General features: G+C 38.3%; 2 protein-coding genes across 2 annotated transcripts; one reads left to right on the top strand and one right to left on the bottom strand.

The window, feature by feature from the left end:
- Positions 1–3839: 3839 nt before the first annotated feature.
- LOC148868554 (Protein kinase superfamily protein) lies at positions 3840–8145 on the top strand. The gene is made up of 3 exons (XM_088972693.1): positions 3840–5016; positions 5173–6253; positions 7457–8145. Exons 1-3 carry the CDS (start codon positions 4643–4645, stop codon positions 7760–7762), a joined length of 1761 nt encoding a protein of 586 aa, XP_088828819.1. The 5' UTR covers positions 3840–4642; the 3' UTR covers positions 7763–8145.
- Positions 8146–15939: 7794 nt separating this feature from the next.
- LOC148868553 (peptide-N4-(N-acetyl-beta-glucosaminyl)asparagine amidase A-like) lies at positions 15940–18932 on the bottom strand. Its single transcript, XM_088968234.1, has 2 exons — positions 18655–18932; positions 15940–18576 (listed from the first exon to the last, which is right to left on the bottom strand). Exon 2 carries the CDS (start codon positions 18153–18155, stop codon positions 16158–16160), a length of 1998 nt encoding a protein of 665 aa, XP_088824360.1. The 5' UTR covers positions 18156–18576; positions 18655–18932; the 3' UTR covers positions 15940–16157.
- Between the last annotated feature and the right edge of the window lie 3614 nt (positions 18933–22546).

Genomic DNA, 22546 nt, shown 5'->3' with positions numbered 1-22546 from the left:
CCCTACCCAATTTGAAAAGATCCAATCCTATATATATTATATATTCATAAATATAAATATATAATACATATATATTATTTATATTATATTTTATAAATTTGTTATATTATTTATTTTTTTTATAACAAATATGTATATGTATGATGAAAATAATTAAAAAGCACTTATATTTTTTGTTTTTACTTTATTTTAATTAATATATTTTATTTTTTTAATAATTTTAAAGAAAATAAGTTGGATCGATCAAATCCAAAAATCTGACATACCGATAGGATTCAAATTCAAATTGAGTCCTATCGAATCGGATCGGATCCAACATGAACAGTGTTAGATCGGATTCGAATATACCCTAATTTGAATTCAATTTGATATTTTTGCATCCCTACTCATCACCCTTCAACCCCTCACATGTTGGGATCTGCTCCCCACACCAACCTCACAACATCTCCTGACACACATTGGGAACACCTTCCTTATTTGTGTGTGATTCATGAAGAGTAGGGGTGGATTCGAGTTGAGCCAAGTTGAATACTTGGCTATTCGAGCTCAGCTCGTTGAAATTGTGTTGGGCTCGAGCTCGTTTCGAGCTAGAGACTTGATCTCCAACTCATCTCATTTCAAAGCTTGCAAGTTCGAGCTCGGCTCGACTGCAAGCTGGTTTTTTTTCTAAAAAATAAAAATTATACATATAAAAATATTTTTTATTTTATATACAAAAAATTAAGAATTATAAAAATTATTTACTATAATACATAAAAATAAAAAATAAAATATTATTATATAATAAAATTTATTTATTATATATATGTATATGTATATGTATATGTATGTATGTATATAATAAGAAATATTTATTTATTATACTAGCCTTGTGAGCCTCATGATCTGAGCTTCACTGGGCTCGGACTCGGCTCGAAGCTCAGTTTAAACCAAGCCAAGCTGAGCTCGAATAGCTCATGAGAAGCTCTGCTCGGGGCACCCTAATGAGGATTCATACATGGTGAGATGTGTTGTGAGTAAAAAATCTCGATTATGTTTGTGTTATATTTATATAATTTTTTTTCCATCCTAGTCATGCCAACTTAACCCATTTATTTCCCTATTAGGGATGACAAATTTTCCCATTTCCCCGATCCCTGTAGGGATCCTCCCCGAATGGGGCGGAGACGGGGATGATTTTCCCCTGCAAGGACGAAGATGGGGAAATTTTCATCCCCGTTAGCGGGGATGGGGAGAGCACTCCTTGCTCCACGGGGACCCCGATCCCCGCCCCATGGGATCCCCACTAATGTATATGTATATGTATATGCATACATTATATATGTATATATATACATATACATCTATATATTAATATTTTTAAAAATATGGTTGAATATGTTTGAATCTTTTCTAATAAGATTGTAAATTTTAATTATTTTATTTTTATTTTTTTAAATAAAATAAAAAACAACAAATATGGTTAACATAATACAAAATCACGGGGAATGTGGATAACCTTGTCGAGACCAGATTTGCTGCTCACATAGGGCACCTCATAACGATCTCACAGCTACATCCCACCATGCATTGGGAATATCTCTCGTATTTATATGTTATTATTCATGGGAGATGTTCCCAATGCATGGTGAGATGTGCTTGTGAGTAGGGGTGTCCATGAAAAACCGAATCGAGAAAATTGAACCACAAAATGCGATTAATCTAACTGATCGGTATATATATTTATATGTATATTATATATATATATTTTTTAATATATGTCATATATTTTCTATGTATTATATATAAATATATATTCATTATATATAAATGTATACTTATATTGTATTTATAATGATCTATTTATAAATATATTATATATTTTTAAAATATTACAATATATTACATATCATTTATTATTTATAATATAATATTATACATATATTTATATAATATATATTATAAATATAAAAAACCGAAGAATTGAACCGGTCAAAAACTGAAACCGATGAACTAGTCAACCGATGGTACCGGTTCAGTTTCGATTTGGAAAAGTAGCAAAACCGATACTACCGATTTAATTTACAAAAAAGGGCCATGGTTCAGTTAATCAAACCATAGACACCCTTACTTGTGAGTTCAGTGTGAGACACACTAGGTGAGTAGCAGATCCCAATTCACCTTGTTCCCGTTAGTGGGGACGGGGATGGGGATGGAGATGGGGAGAGGCTCCCCGTCCCCATCCCCGCCCCACCTCTTTATCATTCCTACCTATTATTACTGATTGCAGGTGCTTCTATTATTGCCCTTTCTTCATCTTGTTCTTGAAAAGAGTACAAATACACATATGTAGAATACAAATATATAATATAAAATACAAATCTCTGTATACATATTTGTATTTTTAATCCTTTCAAACTGAGCCTTTAGTCTGAAGATTCGCTAATAAAGGGCTCATTAATTAGCAAGGAGTGCTTTTTCTTGTAATAGAGCATACATTTGGTCTAACACAACCCCTATTGCCATCATCAAGTTCTAGGGTCTTTACTCCGTACTTCTCGACGACCGGTCTTACACTTGAAGGTGTCAACTGTTTCGGCTGATATATCTTTTGTTAGGCAACAAACCGATCAGATTCAAATTCAATATATTGAGATTTAAAATTGATAATATAGACATAATTTTATCTAATGTTCAGAAAGAAAAATCTTTAATGTTCGAAAGATATAATATTAGGAGAGGCTTTAACCAATCGACCATTCTCTTTTCTTAATGAAATCACTTGATTATTAAAAAAACAAAAACCTTCAACAGTGTTTCTGTATTGGTTACAAGTGTTTCTGTATGATGTATTTCTGGAACCATAGTCGAAATTCATTTAAAAAAGAACTTATCCATCCATGACTCAGTAGTTGAGCATTAGGACTTAGGGTTTCATTCGAAAATGGTCATTAGGGCTTTCAATGATATGTTTAGTTGATCTTGCATGTACCCTGCCCCCACTATGATGTGTTTATGACGTGATGTAATTGAAGAGAAAAAAGCTTATCCATTAGAGTTAGAACATACTTGGATTAATTAGATCCGGATAAATAAAATAAATAAAACTAAAAATTACAAATAACCTATGATTAAAAAAACAGTTTTTGATCATCATGAACAAAATGACCTAAAAATAAATAAAAACTATACTTTATTTCATCTCAAAATTCTAAAGAATTATAGCAATTCAAAGTTTCAAATACCCCCACCTATAATATCAATATTCACCCATATATTATTATCAATTTCCAACTGGTATCTACCTAAACTGTAAGATAGAGTTGAGATTTATTGGGGTGAACTGAACAATAAAAAAAGTAAAAACCCCTAAAAATAATCTTTACGAATCCTGAATTTATGACTATTTACTTATTTAGGTTTGGTTTGAAAATTGTAAATAAAAGCTAATTTCAATTGAATCGGACAAAAAAAAAAAAAAGAAAAAAGAAAAAAAGGAATCGGACAAACAGCCAAACACATACGGTTGCCCTAAAATTCCGTAAAGTTCCAATTCCATCACGTTTCACATACCTGATACATAAATAAAAGGCTAAATTAACATTTGAGCTGTTTCACAAAAAATAAAAAAATGACCGGTGCATGAAACAAAAGCCCCATTTACTTGCCACCTGTACATATATCAGTTGGTATTGAATGGATGGATGGTAGAGCAAAGTTTATCTTAAGATACCAAGGTAATTTTACATTTAACTCAATTGGACCCACTCAATCGTACACCTTACATGTGTCAAGTTATTAGGGCCAATAGATTCCTCTGATTCTTACAACGCCTGCTGTCTACTTGTCTAGCAGAGCGGGATTCTCCATAGTAGTACCTTTACGTTTTTAAAAGGAAGTTTCTGTACACGTGGCAATCGGAGAAAATGAGGGCGCATTGATTTTATTGTCCAACTCATCTGCACAACAAATGAATCTCCTTCAACAGTTAAACTGTTGTCGTTCACAGGTCACATGCAACGCACACCTCCCCTTCCCTTCCAAGCTCTAAACCCATGTCGCCGAATCATGAAAAAAAGGAAAACGGAAAAGATGTGATTAGCAAAACACTTCAAAACGATCCTCCGAGAAAGAGAACGTTACGAAGAAAGAAGGAATAATAATGACGATGACTTGATGGCACGTGGCACCACCGGCTGGTCCCATCCAACGAGCTCTAAGTATCACATGGTTGATATCTTACCATGTAATATAGATGGCTAAGATCCACTGGATGGCGGGACCTACTCTACATGGCCCAATCAGCATTTGATCATCAGATCTTAAGGAGAGAGTATGCATCAAAGGCAAATCAGGAGCACATACACTCAGGATAGATACACATGCTCTTTCTCCATTGAAAACGTATGCTGTATAATCAGCACCAGCACCGAGAATCACCTTCATCATCGCCCTTTTTTAAAAGGAACACCGAACATCCAACAAACAGGTTCCTTCGCGTCATCTCCGTTGGGTCGGGTCGGAGTTAAAAAGAGAGATGGAGAGGGTCTTAGAAGAGACAAAAACGTCTCTCCCTCGTTCTTTGTTAATAACTCATCTGCAACTCTACTGAGCTTTCCTTCTTTCTACCGTTTTCAAGCGTCATTTGCATCTGGGTTCGGTCATGGCAGCTGCCCTCGAATGCTGGTCTAGCCGGACCAGCACTGACGAAGATATGGTAGAGCAAGTTCTCATGAAAACGAATGATAGATCAGAGGGCTTTCCGGCAACTTCCTCGGCTGCCGCCGGCAAGGAGTCCTCTGCTGTGCAGAAGAAATTGCAGCGTCTAGGGCGCAATGTCGCCGGAGCGATCACAACGCTCAAGAACTCCCTGAATCTCGACTCGGTTCGCGAACCACCCTCGACTGGGATGCAGAGTAGCCGAAAGCTTGTGTGGGGTAGCGTCTTGCGGAATCTCACACAACTCTATCCTGGTAGCCAGCTCCCAGAGAGTTTCATCTCCAATATTCGGAAGCATTTTGACTCCTTACCGCTCAGGTCGAATGCTTGTTACCAGAGAAAGAATCTCGGTTGAGTTAATTCTTCTTTCTGGGGTTCTTTGGTCTTTGTCAACAATTACTTTGCGTGATTAGTCTTTAAATTTCACGGGGTGATTTTTCTTTCTCATCTCCTTACTTTCGTTGCTTTTAACAGTTATGCGCAGGCGAGTTTCGACATGAAAGATGTTTTCCTTCATATTCGAATGCTCGAGCAGGCAGCTGTGGATGACCACCCTGCGATTTTTATTCAAGAAGTGTCTGACGATGAAGTCCAAGGATCTGTTTTCAAGATCACATTTGCCTGTACCTCTTCTATTTCATTGCCGGCCATGTCGGGGGCACTTGATAGTGCGGCCATTTGCTGTAAGAAGATCCAGATCTTTGAGAAAAAGGGTTTTTCTCTCGGGATTGTTCTTGTTCTGGTTCAATCCGGGCAAGAGAAATCCTTCAAGACCCGGGTCGAGACCGCCCTGAAATCTGCTTTGAAGAAGCCAAAACCCACCGCTATGAAGCTCCCATTCGGTCTCTGTGGTTGCCAAGAGGAGAACACTAAGGGCCGAGAAATTGAAGAGATCGACGTTGACAAGGACGAACACAGTCAAGGAAATAGCATCGAGAACTCGAATCATAAGGTTCAGCTTCAGAATCCCCTGCCGGTTACACCCTTCATTGTCTCTGTTGATGAGTGGCAGACAGTCCTGTCCGGTGGAGAAGAGATTGAGAGATGGCATTTGAACCCAGATCATATTGAGTTCCTAGATCAGATCGGAGCGAATTCTTTCAAGGGAGTTTACAAGGGCAAGCGGGTTGCGATGGAGAAGATCAGAGGATGCGAGAAAGGAAGTGCTTATGAATTTGAGCTCAGAAGAGATCTTTTGGAGCTGATGAGCTGTGGGCACAAGAATATTTTACAGTTCCACGGCGTTTGCATCGAAGAAAATCATGGGCTGTGCGTGGTGACTAAGCTGATGGAAGGGGGTTCTGTCCATGACATCATTCAAAAGAAAAAAAAGGTTCAGACTAAGGAGATTATAAGAATTGCCATTGATATTGCAGAAGGGTTGAAGTTCATGAACGATAATGGTGTCGCATACAGGGACTTAAACACACAGAGGATCCTATTGGACAAGCAGGGGAATGCTTGCCTTGGGGACATGGGAATTGTGACAGCTTGCAAGAATACTGGAGAGGTGACGGAGTATGAAACTGACGGTTACCGGTGGCTTGCTCCGGAGGTTGGTTTTTCTACCTTCTTAACTTTACATACGAAGTACTAAAATTTAAAAGAAAGAATTTGCTCTTGTCCACCCAATTGACACAATTGTTCAATTGATTCACAAACTCGAGTTGATTTAGATTTTAGATGCCCACCCAATTAACGGACCACCACCTGTTTGGTTTGGCTACAGTTCAATGGGAAAATGCTAACCATATAATAAATGCATTCTTTTGGACATTCTATCAGTATAATGTCAACTTCGTCGAACAGTCCAAAAGAATGTAATTCATGGGATGGTTGATGATTTTATGGCCAACTGCTGAATTTGAACTGGGGCTGCCTATCAATTGGAGTCTCTTGATTGACGATATGACCTGCTCATTCAACGGGAGAGGTGGTAAAGAAAGGATTTTCCTTTCTTGCAGAGATGATTTGACATACTGTCTCCCAAGACGCTTTTAGTCAAAGCATGCTATGCTACATTAACCTCATCTAGACGGCTAAACGTGTTTAGCAATATTTCACTAGCTAACATGCTTTGTCTAAGCACTCTAAAACCCAATCAACCACTGTAGCTCAGTAAACTGTTGCAGCAGTATGTGTTAGTTGCCCAATCACTCCCGACTCTGTAATTCTACCTCAAGGCATGTCTGGCCATTAATTTGAGTTAATTTCCGCAAACGAAGTTGCACAAATTGCTTATTATTCTAAGGCTACTGTTATACCTAAAATTGGTGGCTTTACATCACTTATGACTTACCACAATTTGTGGATCAGTAAGTAAAGCAATTCTCCCAATACAATTCATCAAGCATGCCGTGTATATTATTATAACTGCATCTGCTTCTGCCTTTTCACTTTAATACTGATGCTTATCCAAGCATGCCTACTGAGTCCCATTAAACAAATCATTTTTATCACCCTAGTGCCACTTTCACTCAGTTGGGTTTCATTAGTGGATCCCACCCAGTGACTGGAGTTATCTTTTATCATTCATCATGAAGCATGCCCAAGTAAAAATTAAACCTTATAAGATCTTGTCATGTTTGCCACTAGTTTGGGTAGAAGTCTTGCCAAAATAGTTGAGTTGAATTCTTCATCTGCAAAAATTTTCAAGTTGTGAAAGGGTCGTTTTGTTTGGTATAATTATGTAAACTGTAAAGAATCTTGAGTTTGCTAAGAACATGACTAACGTGATGATGTTGTTTGGTGATGACAGATTATTGCAGGTGATCCAGAGAGTGTAAGCGAGACATGGATGAGCAATGTGTATAGTTTTGGGATGGTTATCTGGGAGATGGTAACAGGGGAGGCAGCTTATGCGGCATATTCGCCTGTTCAGGCAGCTGTTGGGATTGCTGCTTCCGGGCTGAGACCAGATGTTCCCAAGGATTGTCCACAAGTCTTGCGGTCGTTGATGATGAAATGTTGGAATAATTCCCCGTCCAAGCGCCCACAGTTTTCTGAAATCGTCGCTCTATTGCTAAGGCCCAACAACAACAACAGCAATTGCCACAATAGGTGATGGGAGGTATTGCATCGTGGAAACTAATCTACGAATATTAGTAATTTGTGTAAAAACTAAGAAGAGCTCTTATGAAGAATTCTCATGCCCAAATGTAGATTAGAAAATTATATTCTCCCTTTCTTTCCCATAAATGAATATACATAATCAGATTCTCTCTTCTCTCTCTAAAAGAAAAACATACACAGAGAAATCATACGCTTGGTAACACAAAATATCTATATTAACTTTATTTTCTTGTGGGTGTTCTCGTTTTTCTTGGTTGTTTGTGATGTTAACTTTCCCATAAATGATTGTAATAATTTTTCTTAGGCTTTCGTTGGCTTCTCTTGGTTGTTTGTGATGTTTCAGTTGGAAATGTCTTGATGTTTTTGTTGATTTCATCTTCAAGAATCTTGTGTGGGGTGAGTGGGAAATGTTTTCGCCTGTGTTGTGATCTACAAATTTGATAATGTTAAACCAAATTTTACTTTCCAAGCACATTTCTAGCGAATGAAATATTACTATTATGGCAAAAAGGAAAGGTTGATCATTGAGGGCACATGAACCGCACATCCCTTTTTTTTTTTTACACCAATACCCCTGTATTTGTTTCTATTTCTTATCTTTTTGGCTCCATTTGATTGCAGTGCAAGTCTGAATTGGATCAAATTTTGCACCCAGTTCAGTTTTGTATCCATCTGTTTGTAGCTATGATGTGCACTCATCATACCTGATAAAAATTTGTACTTTATCTCGTTTATACTCATTGGTAGTGCAAATTTTGCATCTCAAAGACTGATGCACAAATTTTCATCACCTTCTTTCACCTCAACTCTTTCTTTTATGAAGAGGGTACCGCATCATCTTTTTTTTTTTTTTATAAGTATTACCTATTCCTAAAGAAAATAATCCTCCTCCTAGGATCCTACCTTCATTTTCTTTCATAAGGTTTAAAGTATCAATATGTGTATCTTGGGGTCACTGAAATACTAATGTTGTGTTTGGTTTGAAGGAAAAAGTAGGGAAAGGTGTATAGGTTTCCCTACCTTTCTTTTCCCCACTTTTTCCTTCAAACCAAACGTAGCCTAAATACATGGAGTTAGGACACTGGCCACTTTTGAAGGGTTTATACCCTTCCTAAAGATGTTTTGGCTCAATTTTCTGAAACTTAGGGTCTGTTTGGTTCACAGTCGGAATTGGAATCAAAATTGGAATTGGAATTCTTTGAAATGGGAATTGGAATAGTCTATTCCCATAGTCTGTTTGGTTTAGATAGGAATTGGAATAAAAATTGGAATCTGTTAGAATGAAATTTCATTCCCGGGAGGGGGGGGATGACTATTCCTTCAAATAGGGGAATTCCATTTCACCAGAAATAAGAATGAGGGAATGACTATTCCTTCAAATAGGGGAATTCTATTACCAGAAATAGGAATGGGATTCCAATTCCGCTCGCTCGACTAAACAGATGAGATCTGAATGGTATTCTGGTTCTTGCAAACTAAATGGGCACTTAATTGTTTTATATATATAAGTGTACTGTCCACTCACAAATGGTGTGATAATTTTTGCATATGATCACACTTTTTTTTTTGGTTTTTTTAAATAAAAGGATCTACTAGAAACATCAAGGGTACAAAAAAAGCCCCCTTTTAAATAAAAGAATCACACTTTGAACCATGCTCTTTCATATGAGGTGGAGACTACATCAGTTTACTTCTCACAGACAAATAAGAAGGTTAAATATGAAGCAAAATTAAATTAGAATTTACATTCAGCACATTTGTATTCTCATTCATTTGTACAAGTGCAAATAAAATTTTACTGTAAACAAATTGAGCGATCAGAGTGCAGGTGCCACCCTTTTAAAAAAAAAGGTGATGTGCCCAGATCATCACCCAATGAAAATTGAAAAAGCAATAGGAAGTTGGAAACGTCTACCAAACAAAGGAAAAACAAGGTAAAGGAGACTGGGCAGATGTGGGGATGAGAGAGAAAGATTATAATCATTCTGTCATTCGCCAATTTTGAAGCGCCCTGGCTGCAGGACAGGGAGATGGACCCTTCTGTTTTTGTGTCTCATGGTGGGGCACAATCTCACAGTTATCTCTCCAAACAAGCCGTTCGGATCGAATACTTGTGCACTCGAGTCCAATTTCAGTTTGGCCATATGAAATTCCGCATTCATCACGGATGTATTGGCAGGTATGTTGGAGTTTCGTGTTAAGCTGCCATCCCGATGGATTTCTGATTGTTATAGCCTGATCCAAACTTGGATACCCGTGAACTATGATGGGCCTTTAGTCTTAGAGATGGCAATTTTTCCATTCCGACGGGTACTTGAATTTTTCGACCCAACGGGGTTGGGGATGGGGATTCTTTTGGCGGGGTGAGGATGGAGACGAGGATTAATGGGAATTTCTGATCGATCGGGGTTGGGGATGGAGATTGAGGTCCCTATCCTACTCCGACCTCAATTTTTATATATATGTATATATATCAAAATATATTTAAAACATTATTTATAATTTATAATTTATATTTATTTTAAGTAAATTTATTTAAAAAAAAAGATAATATAATTTAAAGAATTTTTGGGGATTTGGGTCCCCGGGGTCCCTATCGATGATCGGAGATGGAGGATAAATTTTGTCCCCAACAGGAATCGGGGACGGGGCTGGGGGTTAATTTCAAAATTGGGACCTGCCCCGTTGCCATTCCTATTTAATCTCTTTCATTTTTTCTTTTTCTTTTAAATTTAAACGAGCCAGATTGTGTTTTTATGGATTTGGACCCTTTTAACAAAACCCCGATCAACTAAACTATATGAATGTAAGATCTAAAGTATAATGTAGATTTAGTATTATTCAATGCAAACTAGTTAAGTATCCAATCCCAATGCAATCAATATAATATGAACACTTTCCAAACTTGTAACAATGCTTACTTGCCGCTAGGGGTGTCAATTGGACTGGATTTGGTCCAATCCGATCTAGTTCAATGTGAATCCATTAGAAATGGAACAAGTCCAATTCCATCCAATAAATATTTTGGACCATTTGGATCAGTCTAAATGCCTGGACCATTCAATCTGTTTAAAATTTTCTTTTAATTTAGATTGGTTTTAACTCAAACCTGGTCCATTGACACCTATATTTTTATCTTATGTCAATGGTCCAGATATTAGCTCAATCCAACCCAATCCAATATAAATTCATTAGGGATGGACCAAGTCCAATCAAATCCAATAAATACTTTGAACCATTAAATCTGGACTGGTCCAATTCAATATGTTAAGTGGTCCATTCAATCTGTCCAAATTGATTTTGATTTAGACGGATCCAACCCAATATCGGTCCATTGACACCTCTATTTGCCTCTCTGGCTCCCTCCAACATCTCTCAGTTTTTTGTTTTGTTTTGTTTTTTTAAAGGGACTTTACTTGCATTTGAGTCCAGTTTGGGAAATAGCAATTATATCCAAACATATAACAAGTTCCAATCAGTCCAAGGGTTTTTCCTAATCCTTCACCAATTCTCAGAAAATTCAGTGATACTTGTATGTTTCCCTATCTTTTCGTTCAAACCAAACATAACTTTGGAGGAAGCAGGAAACGGGAGAACTATAAAATGTCAAATACGAGAGGATAAGGCTTGTGCTACCTCTTTAGCAGCAAAACATTTCTTTCTATTCAAAACAACTGAAAGGAGAAGAGATGATAACTAAAGAAAAGAATGGAACAAGGATTAGATTTTTACAAAAAAAAAAAAATTAATGGAATTTAATTAATTGACAAAATCGGTGATGTTTTCAAAATAATATTTAAATAAGTGGACGCAAAAGTAAAAGCTTTTTGGACAGAATTTTCCTTTCGTACCTGTTTCAATGTTCTCTCTAGATTTATGATTTATCCATTATTTCCATGGTTTTTAAAAACGAACCGGTCAGGGTCCGGTTATTGGTTCGAATGGTCTGACTGTCAACCCGAATGGTCAGCCCATTCTGATAAAAAAATAAAAAATTGAAAAACATCCAAAACCGTTTAAACGATTAACCAGTTGGTTCAGCGGTTTATTAATCAAAATCAATAATTTTGGGGAAAAAACGATTTTTTTGGAGAAAAACAGAATTTCCCAATTTTCCGATCCAATCATCCGGTCCAGTCCGGTTTTAAAAACAGTGATTATTTCTCGTATTGAGGGCATTCTATGAATCGGTTCTATGGATAAATGGATTAAATGCCTTATTTCTTTGCCGTCAAATGGCAAAACCATATCAGGCTCACCACTGGGCACTAGATCCCAAGAACAACAGATCTTTTGGTGGGTTTCCTCTTTCTTTTATGTATTTCAAATATTTCACATCTTTTCTCAAAAACTCATCATGAAATCTTTAATAAAAGGGAAAGAAATTTAGCAAATGCTGCATACTGCAGCCATTGATTTGGTGAGATGGGTGAAGCCAATGTATAGACGTCTTTCACTCTAAACCTTAGGAAAATTATTACTCTGATTGGAATTTAATGCTACTCAATCTGAGGTGGTGCATGAATTAAGGGGAACAATTAGATAATCCTTGCTAATAGGATAGGTATTCCGATGCTCAAGTCAATAGGAAGAAGAGAAAGGTCAGGCAAAGCAATGAGAGAGCTGGGCCGAGCAAAGAGGGAGTATGAGTGCTAAAAGTCTGATGCCCTTACTTTGAGTGTGGGATACCTTTTTTATAGCCGCAAGTCCGTTTTCTAGTTGGATTAGGCTTCTGGAATTGATGGGGTGAGATTCTCCGCCGAGGTCTTAGGGATAGGATCCTAATCCCCAACGGAATTATCCTCATCATTCTCCTATTATTGGTTGTACTTATCCACATGCCGTAGGGCTGACGTGGCTGAAAGGATAAGGTAGGCCGCGAAAGTGACACAATGCTGACATGGCCAAGATGATAAAATAGGCCGTGGAGGTGACGCAGTGCTGACATGGCCAAGAAGATACGATAGGCCACGGAAGTGAAACGGTGCCGACATAGGCAAGATGATTGGGCGATGACGTGGTTTTAGAGGCCAAATCAACCATGACCCGAACAGTATTCTTCTTTTTAACATGAAATTGAGTTTATTCAACCATCCATTGAAAACTATGATTTAGAAAATTTAAACGGTGACTAACAAATCTCGGCAAAACTTTTGCAAGAAAACTTCCAATATATTGGTGAACCGGTGGGAGATAAAAAAGGAGCACACAAAATAGCATCCAGTAAGGATTATATAAGAAGACAGATAAAAGAAAATGAATGCTTTGAACTTTTCAAACTGGGGAGGTCAAAGGAAACTTTTGATTGATGATAATGGTGAAACATAACCAAAGGGAAGAAAAGGACAATTCTGTCCAAAGATAAATTTTATTTTCTAAACTCACGGGATTGAACTTTTTTTTTTCTAAAACATCACAGATCTTGTCAATAAATGAAACTTTGTTTTTTCTTTTGTAAAATGCCCTAGATTTTTCCTTTCCTTCCTTTAAAAGGGAAAAGTTGATAGTATGAAGCCACAGTATGCATTTTTTCTACAATTTAGCTCTACTGATTTTGAGCGGGTTGTGTTGGTAAGAATTGTCATTAGAAACATTTTTATCTGAAACAAAAATGCTTTCAAACCCCTCTTAAATTGGGGTTTTTGTGCTTTTGGGCTTTAAAGGCACAAATTATGAAGTTTATCTAAACGCAGCCTAGCCCTCAAACTCAATAATAAATATCGACTATAGATTAATGTAAAATACATCTGGCTTCGGAGTGACATATAACTCATAATGATGATCGGTTTTCATTAATTTTTGAGGTTATGCTTTACTTTGTAAAAAATTGAATATCATTCTTGGTTAGCACCGCTTCTGTGCGACCCCACTCGTCTCATTCTCATCCAATTTTCGCATCCCATTCTCACGTCTTTTAAGAATTTCTATCTGTTTACCACCCATCTCATTCCCATCGCATTCTCACCCAATTCTCCCATCCCATTCTCAGGTCTTTGCTGATTGAAACAATGAACAGTCAACTGCAGATGAGGTCTAACCTGTGCTGTGCACATTCCTAGCAATGGCAACCTGGCAGGGCGGGGCCAAGTTTTGCATATCCCATCCTCGATCACGAATTCGAATATCTTACCCCGTTTCAACCCTATACCTCAACGGGGGTAGAAATCCCAATCCATTGCTGATTTCATTGAGAACGGGGAATTCCAAATTTGCCCTGCTCTGTCATTCAAATCCGTCCAAACCTGATCAGTAGTCAAAAAAAAAAAAAAAAAAGTTCCGAGGGTATTTTTAAAATTAGGCAAATTTCTTAAATTATTTTTATGGTTTAGTTAATTGACTAACTCTACCTTTACTGTTTTAAACAATTGGCATCGTTGGTAAGTACTAATTGAAAGAAATGGAATGTCCGATTTGCCCTCCATTATTCTTTAAATTTTTAAAATAAAATCCAACCGATGAAATATCAACTAAACCAAACCAGCTTCTCCTTTGCCGATTGCCGAAGTCTGCCTACCTACTGTTACTAGCCCTCACTATCACAAGTGCCACTTCAGCTCAAATCCTCGACGAACAATTGTCCCCTCCTGCAACAACACTGGAGGCATCCAGTCCAGTTGAAACGGCAGTCCCAGATAGAGCACCTATGCCCACTTATGTCACTGATGTAGCACCTATGGGCCCACCCGCCATCAAGCAACCATATGCTGCCCTTCTGCATCTACCAGTGCCGCCATGGTGAACGCAGACCCTAATATTTAAGCACTGAAGCATGGGCATAGGTCGTAGATCCTAATATTTAGTGTTTCAATGACCTTGCAAACTGATGCGTTTCATGTCATATACTCATGTATCAATGTTTGTTTTGAAACATAGTTGAATCTCCCACTTAAATTTTTTTCTTTTTTTGGGAGACCAACTGGCCACAAGGAGAGAGTTCCAACTTGAAACTTGATTAATTGAAGGTACCCAGCAACAATGGAATTTGGGAAGTGGGAACAGGAGTCGCTTTACCCCGCTGAATCTGTTGAGGATTGATAGAAGAAAGTGGGCTTCATTCATTCTATTCCTTGGATTTAAAATCCCTTGCAGTAGTGGTTTGGGGCAAGCTGAGGAGAAAGGCGGAAGGCAATTCAGAAGGTGTCTTTGGCTCGACTGCAACAGAAGATGGGGAGTGGTTTGGGGCAAGCAAGAGCAAAGATAAGAAATAGTAAGAGTATTTTAGGAAATTAAAAAAAAAAGTCACATGATGCCACATGTGAATTAATTTTGACGAAAAAAATTAACGGTAAAGAAGGTTTTAGACAATTATCAGAAACAGTAGAGATATTTTAAGACAATATAATATGTAAACAGTAAAAATAGAATTAATCACTTAGTAAAACCATAATAATAGTTTAAGAAAAATTTCCTTCAAAATTTAAATGTGCAGACTTGTTTTCACTGCCCCGCCGCGTAATGAATGATTTTTTTTTTTCAATTCACTAAAAAGTAATGGCTCTTAAATTAATATCATGTTAGCAAACTTCTCTTTCTCTCATCGGCACAGTATTAGTTTTTTCAACTCTTTGTAGGGTGAAATTGCTTACCTTTTGTGGATTAAACGAAGACTTTATTTTTGGAGGGGGAGGGACCTTAGTTTGTACTTTGCGTAGTGATTTAATTGTCAGATAGTTGAGTGTACTAAGAGGAGTTTGCCCACTCTGGTATTCCGAATTCGAAGAGAAATGAAATTTCACATGATATGGGTGTAAAAAGCACGTAAGACGATGGATCCCAATTGATCAGTTCCAATTAGGGCCTATTTAAGTCAAAGAAAATTTGAAACCATGATTAATGGTCAAGGAGTTGAGAAAATCAAGATAGGCAAAAAAAAACCTTCAACAGAAGAGTTTTCTAGTTGGGTGATTTACAGACAATTCGCTCTCAACATGAATGTGTCTTCCCTATAGGGATAGCAATAGCAGTATTATGTATTCATAACTCCAACAAAAATGAACCTGGGTGCTGCTATTCTCTGTGATGATTGCAGTAGGGAGTTTTTGCTGTGACATTTAGAACATGTTGTGCAATCAAGATTTTCACATCAAACTGTGACAACAGAGCAGGGAATATTCAAAAGAAGAAGAAGAACATTCAGATAGAAGCACGATAACATGCAACAAAGAAAAATTACAATAAGACAAGTAGATTCCTCATGCTATATATGGAATTATGAAACATTAGTACAAGCTATGAACTTCTCATGGCACAAAATTAAAAGGCGACTAGGAACTATATTACAGGGAGAAACTGAAACTTACAAGCACAACCTGTTTATTTAGATCAAACTACAAATTAAGTCAAGGGTTAGATAGATATCTCACTGTGGAAGGGGGAAATCAGTTGAATTATCCTTGGGGTTGAGCACAGAAATCTGATGAATTATCCTTCAAAAGCTTCCCATTGCTTGCTGCGACAGTTCTGGAGTAGCAACTGTACCCGTATCTGTATTTGAGAGTTTGTTGAGTATTACCAGAACCAGAGAGAAATGAGTTGCCCTGAAACACCATCTCTCCGGAGGATTCTTGGGAATTGGTAACAGAGCTCGAGAAGTGCCCTGAGGAGGTTTTCTCAATCATGGAATGAGAGATGTTAGTGACTAATAGATACGTATTGTTTTCTAGTCCTGCTTTAATGGTAGTTGTGATGCTAAGAGGGTACTTCCTTAAGAAGGTTGCTCGACTGAGAACGTACCCTCTGTCAGACATCACCATCACTCTTGTCTTCACACTGATTCTCTGTTTAACGTCCTTGATCTTTCCATTCTTCTTGAACTTTATCGAGTTCTTGAGTTTCAATTTCTTTTTGATGCTGGTGGTGAAGTTCCCTGCAGTCGAATTCACCCATCCGGAGAACACCGTCATCCCTTTGGCTTTTGTCTTGAAGAATCCATTAAGCTGTGGTGCATATTTCGGAATTCGTCTCACTGAAACATCGGGGGCTTGATAAAACAAAGATCCTGCTTGGACAACAGACGCATCTGGGTCTAGCCAAAGGTGCAGATTAGCGTCAAGAAGCCAGAATGGAATTCCGTCACTCACTCCGAGTCCAAAGGAATGGTTATTTCCATCCAGAAGAAGACCGAGTAACGGAGTCAAATCAATGTCGTAGGAAGGAAGATCGAATGCTCCGATTGCGACGACGGGTTCCCAGAGCAATGGGTTGATCCCTCCCGTGAATATGACCGGAAAAGGTAGCTCCGATCCAACATAAGCACCGTCTATTGTCACAAAAACTTGCCGGAAAGCTCCATTTCCTCGTTCGAGGGTCAAGTTGTTCTTTTTGAAGTAAGCATCCGGAGGGTTCGAGTACCAGAATTCGTCGTTTCCATGAAATGACACGTAAACCTCCAAAACAGCTCTGTGGGTATTAAGGGGAATCTGGATTTCTCTGGTGTACACATCTGACTCATTCTGAATTCGGAACCAGAAACCATTACTGTTATTACCTGAAATTGGGATTATCATGTCTGCAGGTTTTTCATATAAAATTTGTGATCCTTTCAACCCCCTCTTTCCACCACCAGGTCTATAAGATATAAATCCCAATTTCTTCACTTCAACCGGTAATGCAGATATCGCTCGGGTGTTCTCGATGGATTCAGTTGCGGATCTATCATTTAACCCTGATTTCTTCTCAGATTTCTTAATAGTTGTAATTGCAAATTCTTCATCTTTAAATCCGAATATTCCCTCTTTTTCAGTCCGATCGACATTTTTTCTGGTTAAAAAAACTAGTTTTCTGTGATATTTCCGATCTTCAAGTGAAGGCGAATTCGTGGTCTCGTTCTCCCCGTAATAAAGAAGAGAGATGTCAACGTTGCAAACTCCGGTGAAGGCGTTGTTAGCAAAATTTTCTAGCATTACCGTGAGTGTGAGATTAGACCGCGAAAGCAGGGAAGAGTACCTGGTGACGTCCTTCCGAACCTTTGGGAACATTACAGATTCCGTAGGCTCCGCCGTGCTGGTGCGGAGAATTTCGACGCCGTCGAGCCAGACGCCGATGATCCTATCGTACAGTTCATCGTCACATGAAGCGCGGAATTCGAGAACGACGTGGGTCCATGGGGCTAGACAACCGGACGGCGGTGAGTATGAGAACGAGAACAGAGATGATGCAATGGGGCGGGCAAAGCGCTCTTGGGGAAGCTGGAGAGAGCAGGAAGGAGTGAATACGTCGGACGGAAGGGGCTTGGTCAGCTCGATATACTCGTCCGATACGTTCTGACGAAGAGATGGATGCATGAACTTGAAGTAATGGTCCGGGAGGGGAAAGTACAATGCACAGGTAAATGAGAGATGGAGAAAGAGGAAAACAATCGATTGAATCAGAGAATGATATTGCATTTTTCTGGGGTTCTCTGTACTGGTTCTTGTCTGGTTGATGGAATTATGGACGGACGATGGATGAGGAATCTAATGGAACTTTAGATTTTGGAGTTGAGTGGATTTGGTTGTATATGTCACACATTAATGATTCAATCCAGTAGCGGCTAGTAAGACTAAAAGAGGGGAAATGGTTGCTGCCGGAGAAAGTTCTCCGGTAACCATCATCCATTAGCGCTGCCATGCGAGTGACTAGAGCCAAGACGTAACCACCAATCCACCATTGATTCACGTAATCTGTGTCTTCTCTTATCTCTAGATGGTGGTTGCGTGTTTTAGAGGACTCGATTATTTCTCCGAAGGGGTTACTTCGGCTTCCTCGGATTGGGTCCACGCTCTGCAATGCGGCCTCACTGATTTCTTGTCGCCATTGGTGATTCTTCTGCACGTAGATCAACAGGGTAGGCGCTTAAATTAAAGCCGGGAAATTTAACCATTTTTTCTTTCATAAAAAAATTACCAAGAATAATGTAAAGTCCGAAACAAAACAAAACAAGTCCTTTCTTTCACGTTTCTCTCTGTTCGACCCTTCCCAGCTCCTCCATTTTTTCTTGTCATCCCATCCCTGCACGTTTTATTACTATGGTCGCGCAGCACAGAGGAAACCCTGCTTTTCGGATTGAAGCGCTTCCGCTTTTCAACAAGTTACAGCTCTCAGAGAGAGAGAGAGAGAGAGAGAGAGAGAGAGGGAGAGAGAGAGAGAGAGTGTACGTGCTTCTTTTCTTGTTAGATCATTCTCTTTTTCTTTTCTGTATATGCTTATATTTTTTTACGAGTCTCTGAAGAATCAAATTTTACAAAATTTTTAAGAAAATTTCAAGAAAAAAGAAACAAAGTAATTAAGCAGTAGGACAGAATCGTCTCCCACCCCCTCTACTTCAATGACTAAGTAACCAAATGGTCCAAATCTATCATTTAATTTTGTCTAGCTTTTACTCCACTTCGCGAGAACACCTCTTGGCTCTTATGAATCTTGATCTTATTTCTTTGTCTACGATAAATATCACTTCTCACTTTGTCCTACTACAATAGTCCAACTAAAGCAAGTAACTTAAACTTGGTGTTCCATCAGTTTAGTTTAGTGTTTGGCCAATTAGTGCATATTTTAATTTATTAATCGGAAAATCTCGTTATGGTAAATGGACTAAAATTTCTACAACTGTTTGCAAAATCCTTAGGATTAGTTTGGAAGGAGTATAAATACAAATACGTATAATACTATATATATATATATATATATATATATATATATATAATGTAAAATACAAGGTTTTGCACCCTATATATTTGTATTTGTACTCGTTTTAAAACTGAGCCTTTAAAGTATCCTTAAGTTCTATGATAATTGACTAAATATTCTATTGCCATTAATGATTGCTAGTTAGAAATGCTTACATGGAAACCCCGCCAAAAAAAAGAACCAATCGTTTCTGCAAAAATTGAGATGAACCAACCATGAAATTTGGAAATTTCAAGATTTGTGCTTGGTGGCGATGGATACTGATCATGCGTGATCAGGTGCTCTCGTTTGGCGAATAGCTCAGATGCCAAATTGAATAGGTTGTCTACTTGAACCGCAAAAGAAGAGATCAGAGTATGCGGGTTGTTTTATTCGAGGTGGATATTTCGATGCTTAAATCAGCAATGAGTTGTGAAAATCGAAAAGCTTGAGAGCAATAGAGTTGTTAGTGCTGAATTGCACATACCTCTTTTGTAGAAGGGGATGCCTTTATATAGACAGGATGTAATAAGCTCCACTAAGCGCGTCCAAGATCTCCAACTCGTTTGGTTCGGAGGTGGTTTCACGCCTATCAGTGGACTTCGTGTAAATGGGAAGTGCTTATTTGGTTGCACCCAAAGCGAGCGGGGCAGTAGTTAGCTTTGACGATGTGGCATCGTGATCCCAGGAAGGCCAGAAGCGGTAGCTTACTCGAGGAGGAGGTCGCTTGCTCGTTGCATCACATTGGCCATTAGCTAAATCTTCACTAGGTTAGCGGAGTCAAGTCGCCTCCCACGTTGAGCTGTCTTCGTCCAACCTATTTCCAATCTGGCCTGCCAAGGCTGGGCCACATATCTACTAGGTCGGCGGAGGCAGGTTGCCTCATACGCCGATTTGACACTGACTGATCTATCTATAGGCCAACTTGCCGAAGTGGGGCCAAAGAGTCAGCGATGGATGTGAGGTGTCCGTCATATTTCTGAAGTCTGCTTACATGGAGTTGAGTTGTTGTCCATTGGGTTTGTGGAGCCATGTGTCGTAATGTCACTAGAGGGCTGAATCACCCCTCATCAAATACAAAATAATCTGAATTGGTGGTATATAAAATCATCCATATGTAAATTTGGAATTTCATGAAAGGGTTGAATTTTCGGACGTGATGTGCAAGTTCATTTAAGGGCCTTTTGGCAAGCCTTTTTTGAAAATATTTTGGAAGCTATGACAGTTAAAAGACATAGTGAGCTTGTGCATCAAGATCTTGATAGCCTGAAGACCGTTTGGTTAAGGCATATCTTTTCGCACGTCTTTCCTCTCAAATACAAGTTAGAAAAAAAAAAACTGAAAATCTCCACTTGAAGCTTCACAAAAATATCTCAAAACGGACTTCATGTGCCTTTTTGACACAACGTATGTCTTTTAGCGGTTAAATCTCTTCTGAACCAAATGGAAAAAGACGATAACATGATCTGCTGCATTTTTAAATAGCCGATAGACTACACAAAAAGACACACCAAACGGACCTTAAATTTAGTTTCATTTATTATTTCCATTGCTCCCCCATTAATTTTCTTAACCTACATAAATAGAGTAGATGATTCAAGTTAGATTTTAATGAATACCCAGTAACATAATAAAGACTATAGACTTAGCTAGAGCAACGACGTTGCCCACCTTACCCCAAGCCCAAGCAACACACACTTCAGATTGGAGGTTAACTTAAATTGGATGCAACCTTCCTATTGGGAAAAGAATCACCTAAATTATGTTGATTTTTGTAGAGCAAAAGCAAAATTCGTAGGATAAACAACGTAGCGGTTAACCGGGGTGAGGAGCAGAGTTTTCAAAGGGTCCGGATAAGAAGAGGCTTCCTATGGACAATTCAATAAGATCGGTGAACCGTGACGATGAGTTACCCAATCACCTACATTATATATGACCCAACATAGCATGGAGAGAAGAGTTTGCCCCATCCAACGTAGAGTAAGCTATCAGCATTGGGCTGACCCAAGTCAATCGGTTCTAGGGGTGTCAGCGGTATTCGATTTCGAATTTAATATTTGGTATAATTGAATTGAATTCGGATAAATTGAATATTTAATCGGTCAAATTTGGATATTCTATTCTTACCGAATAGTTAATCAGATTCGAATTCGGATGTGACCTGATTCGATTCGATAAATTCGAATCGAATTTGGATATTTTATTAATTATCTAAAATAATTAAATAATCAAATTCGAATATTTAATCGGATTTGAATTTGGATATTAATTTTCAATATCCGTCGGATATCGAATCAAATTCGGATATTAGATTTTTTAATCGAATTGAAATTCGGATATTGCCTTATCTGATTCAAATTCGTTCTATTTACACCCCTAATCGGCTCATTTCAGTGATGACACGGAATAGTACTCAACTGAAACAGTTCCCTACGTGGCCGGAGGCAGAGGTGGCGGCGGCGGTGCTTGTGTCATTCCTCTACCTGCCGCCGCCGCCACCTCTGTCTCCACCCATCTCCGGCAACGTTGCCAGAAGCGGAGGCGGGCGGAAGTGGTGGCATTGGATAGAGAAACCACCAGCACCGCCACCACCACCTCTGCCTCCGGCCACCTCCGGCAACATTGCCCTTATATGCAAGAAACCCTTATTATTATTATTATTATTATATGCTTCAACGAAAATGGTCAAATCATGCTTTTGATTGATCAGATTTTATTTTGAAAATTCAGCATTTTATTATTTTCCAATATTATTTAATGATGCCAATTGTCATAAAACTTAGGAATACTTTAAAAGGATTTATTTTAGTCCATTTCTTAAAACTTGGGTATAGTTTATTAGATTGTTTGCGTGCATTTGTCAGTTTAATTGACTTGCAAATTTGTCAGTTTAATTCTAACAAAGTCTGAACCCTAAGAGATTGTTTGCGTGCATACCCTAAAATGCAAGGTTTTTAAAAATCAAACTGGACAACAAACCGATTAGGGGTCTAGTTCTCAGGTCAAATGGTCCGGCCATTCGAATTGAATGGATAGTCTGTTTTGACAAAAAAAAAAATAAAAATAAAAAATGGTCAAAACCATTGGACGGTTTGATTGTCCGGTCCGGTCCAGTCCAGTTTTGAAAACCATT

The sequence above is a fragment of the Nelumbo lutea genome, chromosome 2, assembly GCF_056320005.1.
Source record: "Nelumbo lutea isolate HS-2025 chromosome 2, American lotus-T2T, whole genome shotgun sequence".
NCBI lineage: Eukaryota > Viridiplantae > Streptophyta > Magnoliopsida > Proteales > Nelumbonaceae > Nelumbo > Nelumbo lutea.
This window is presented reverse-complemented; position numbering and strand designations above follow the sequence as displayed.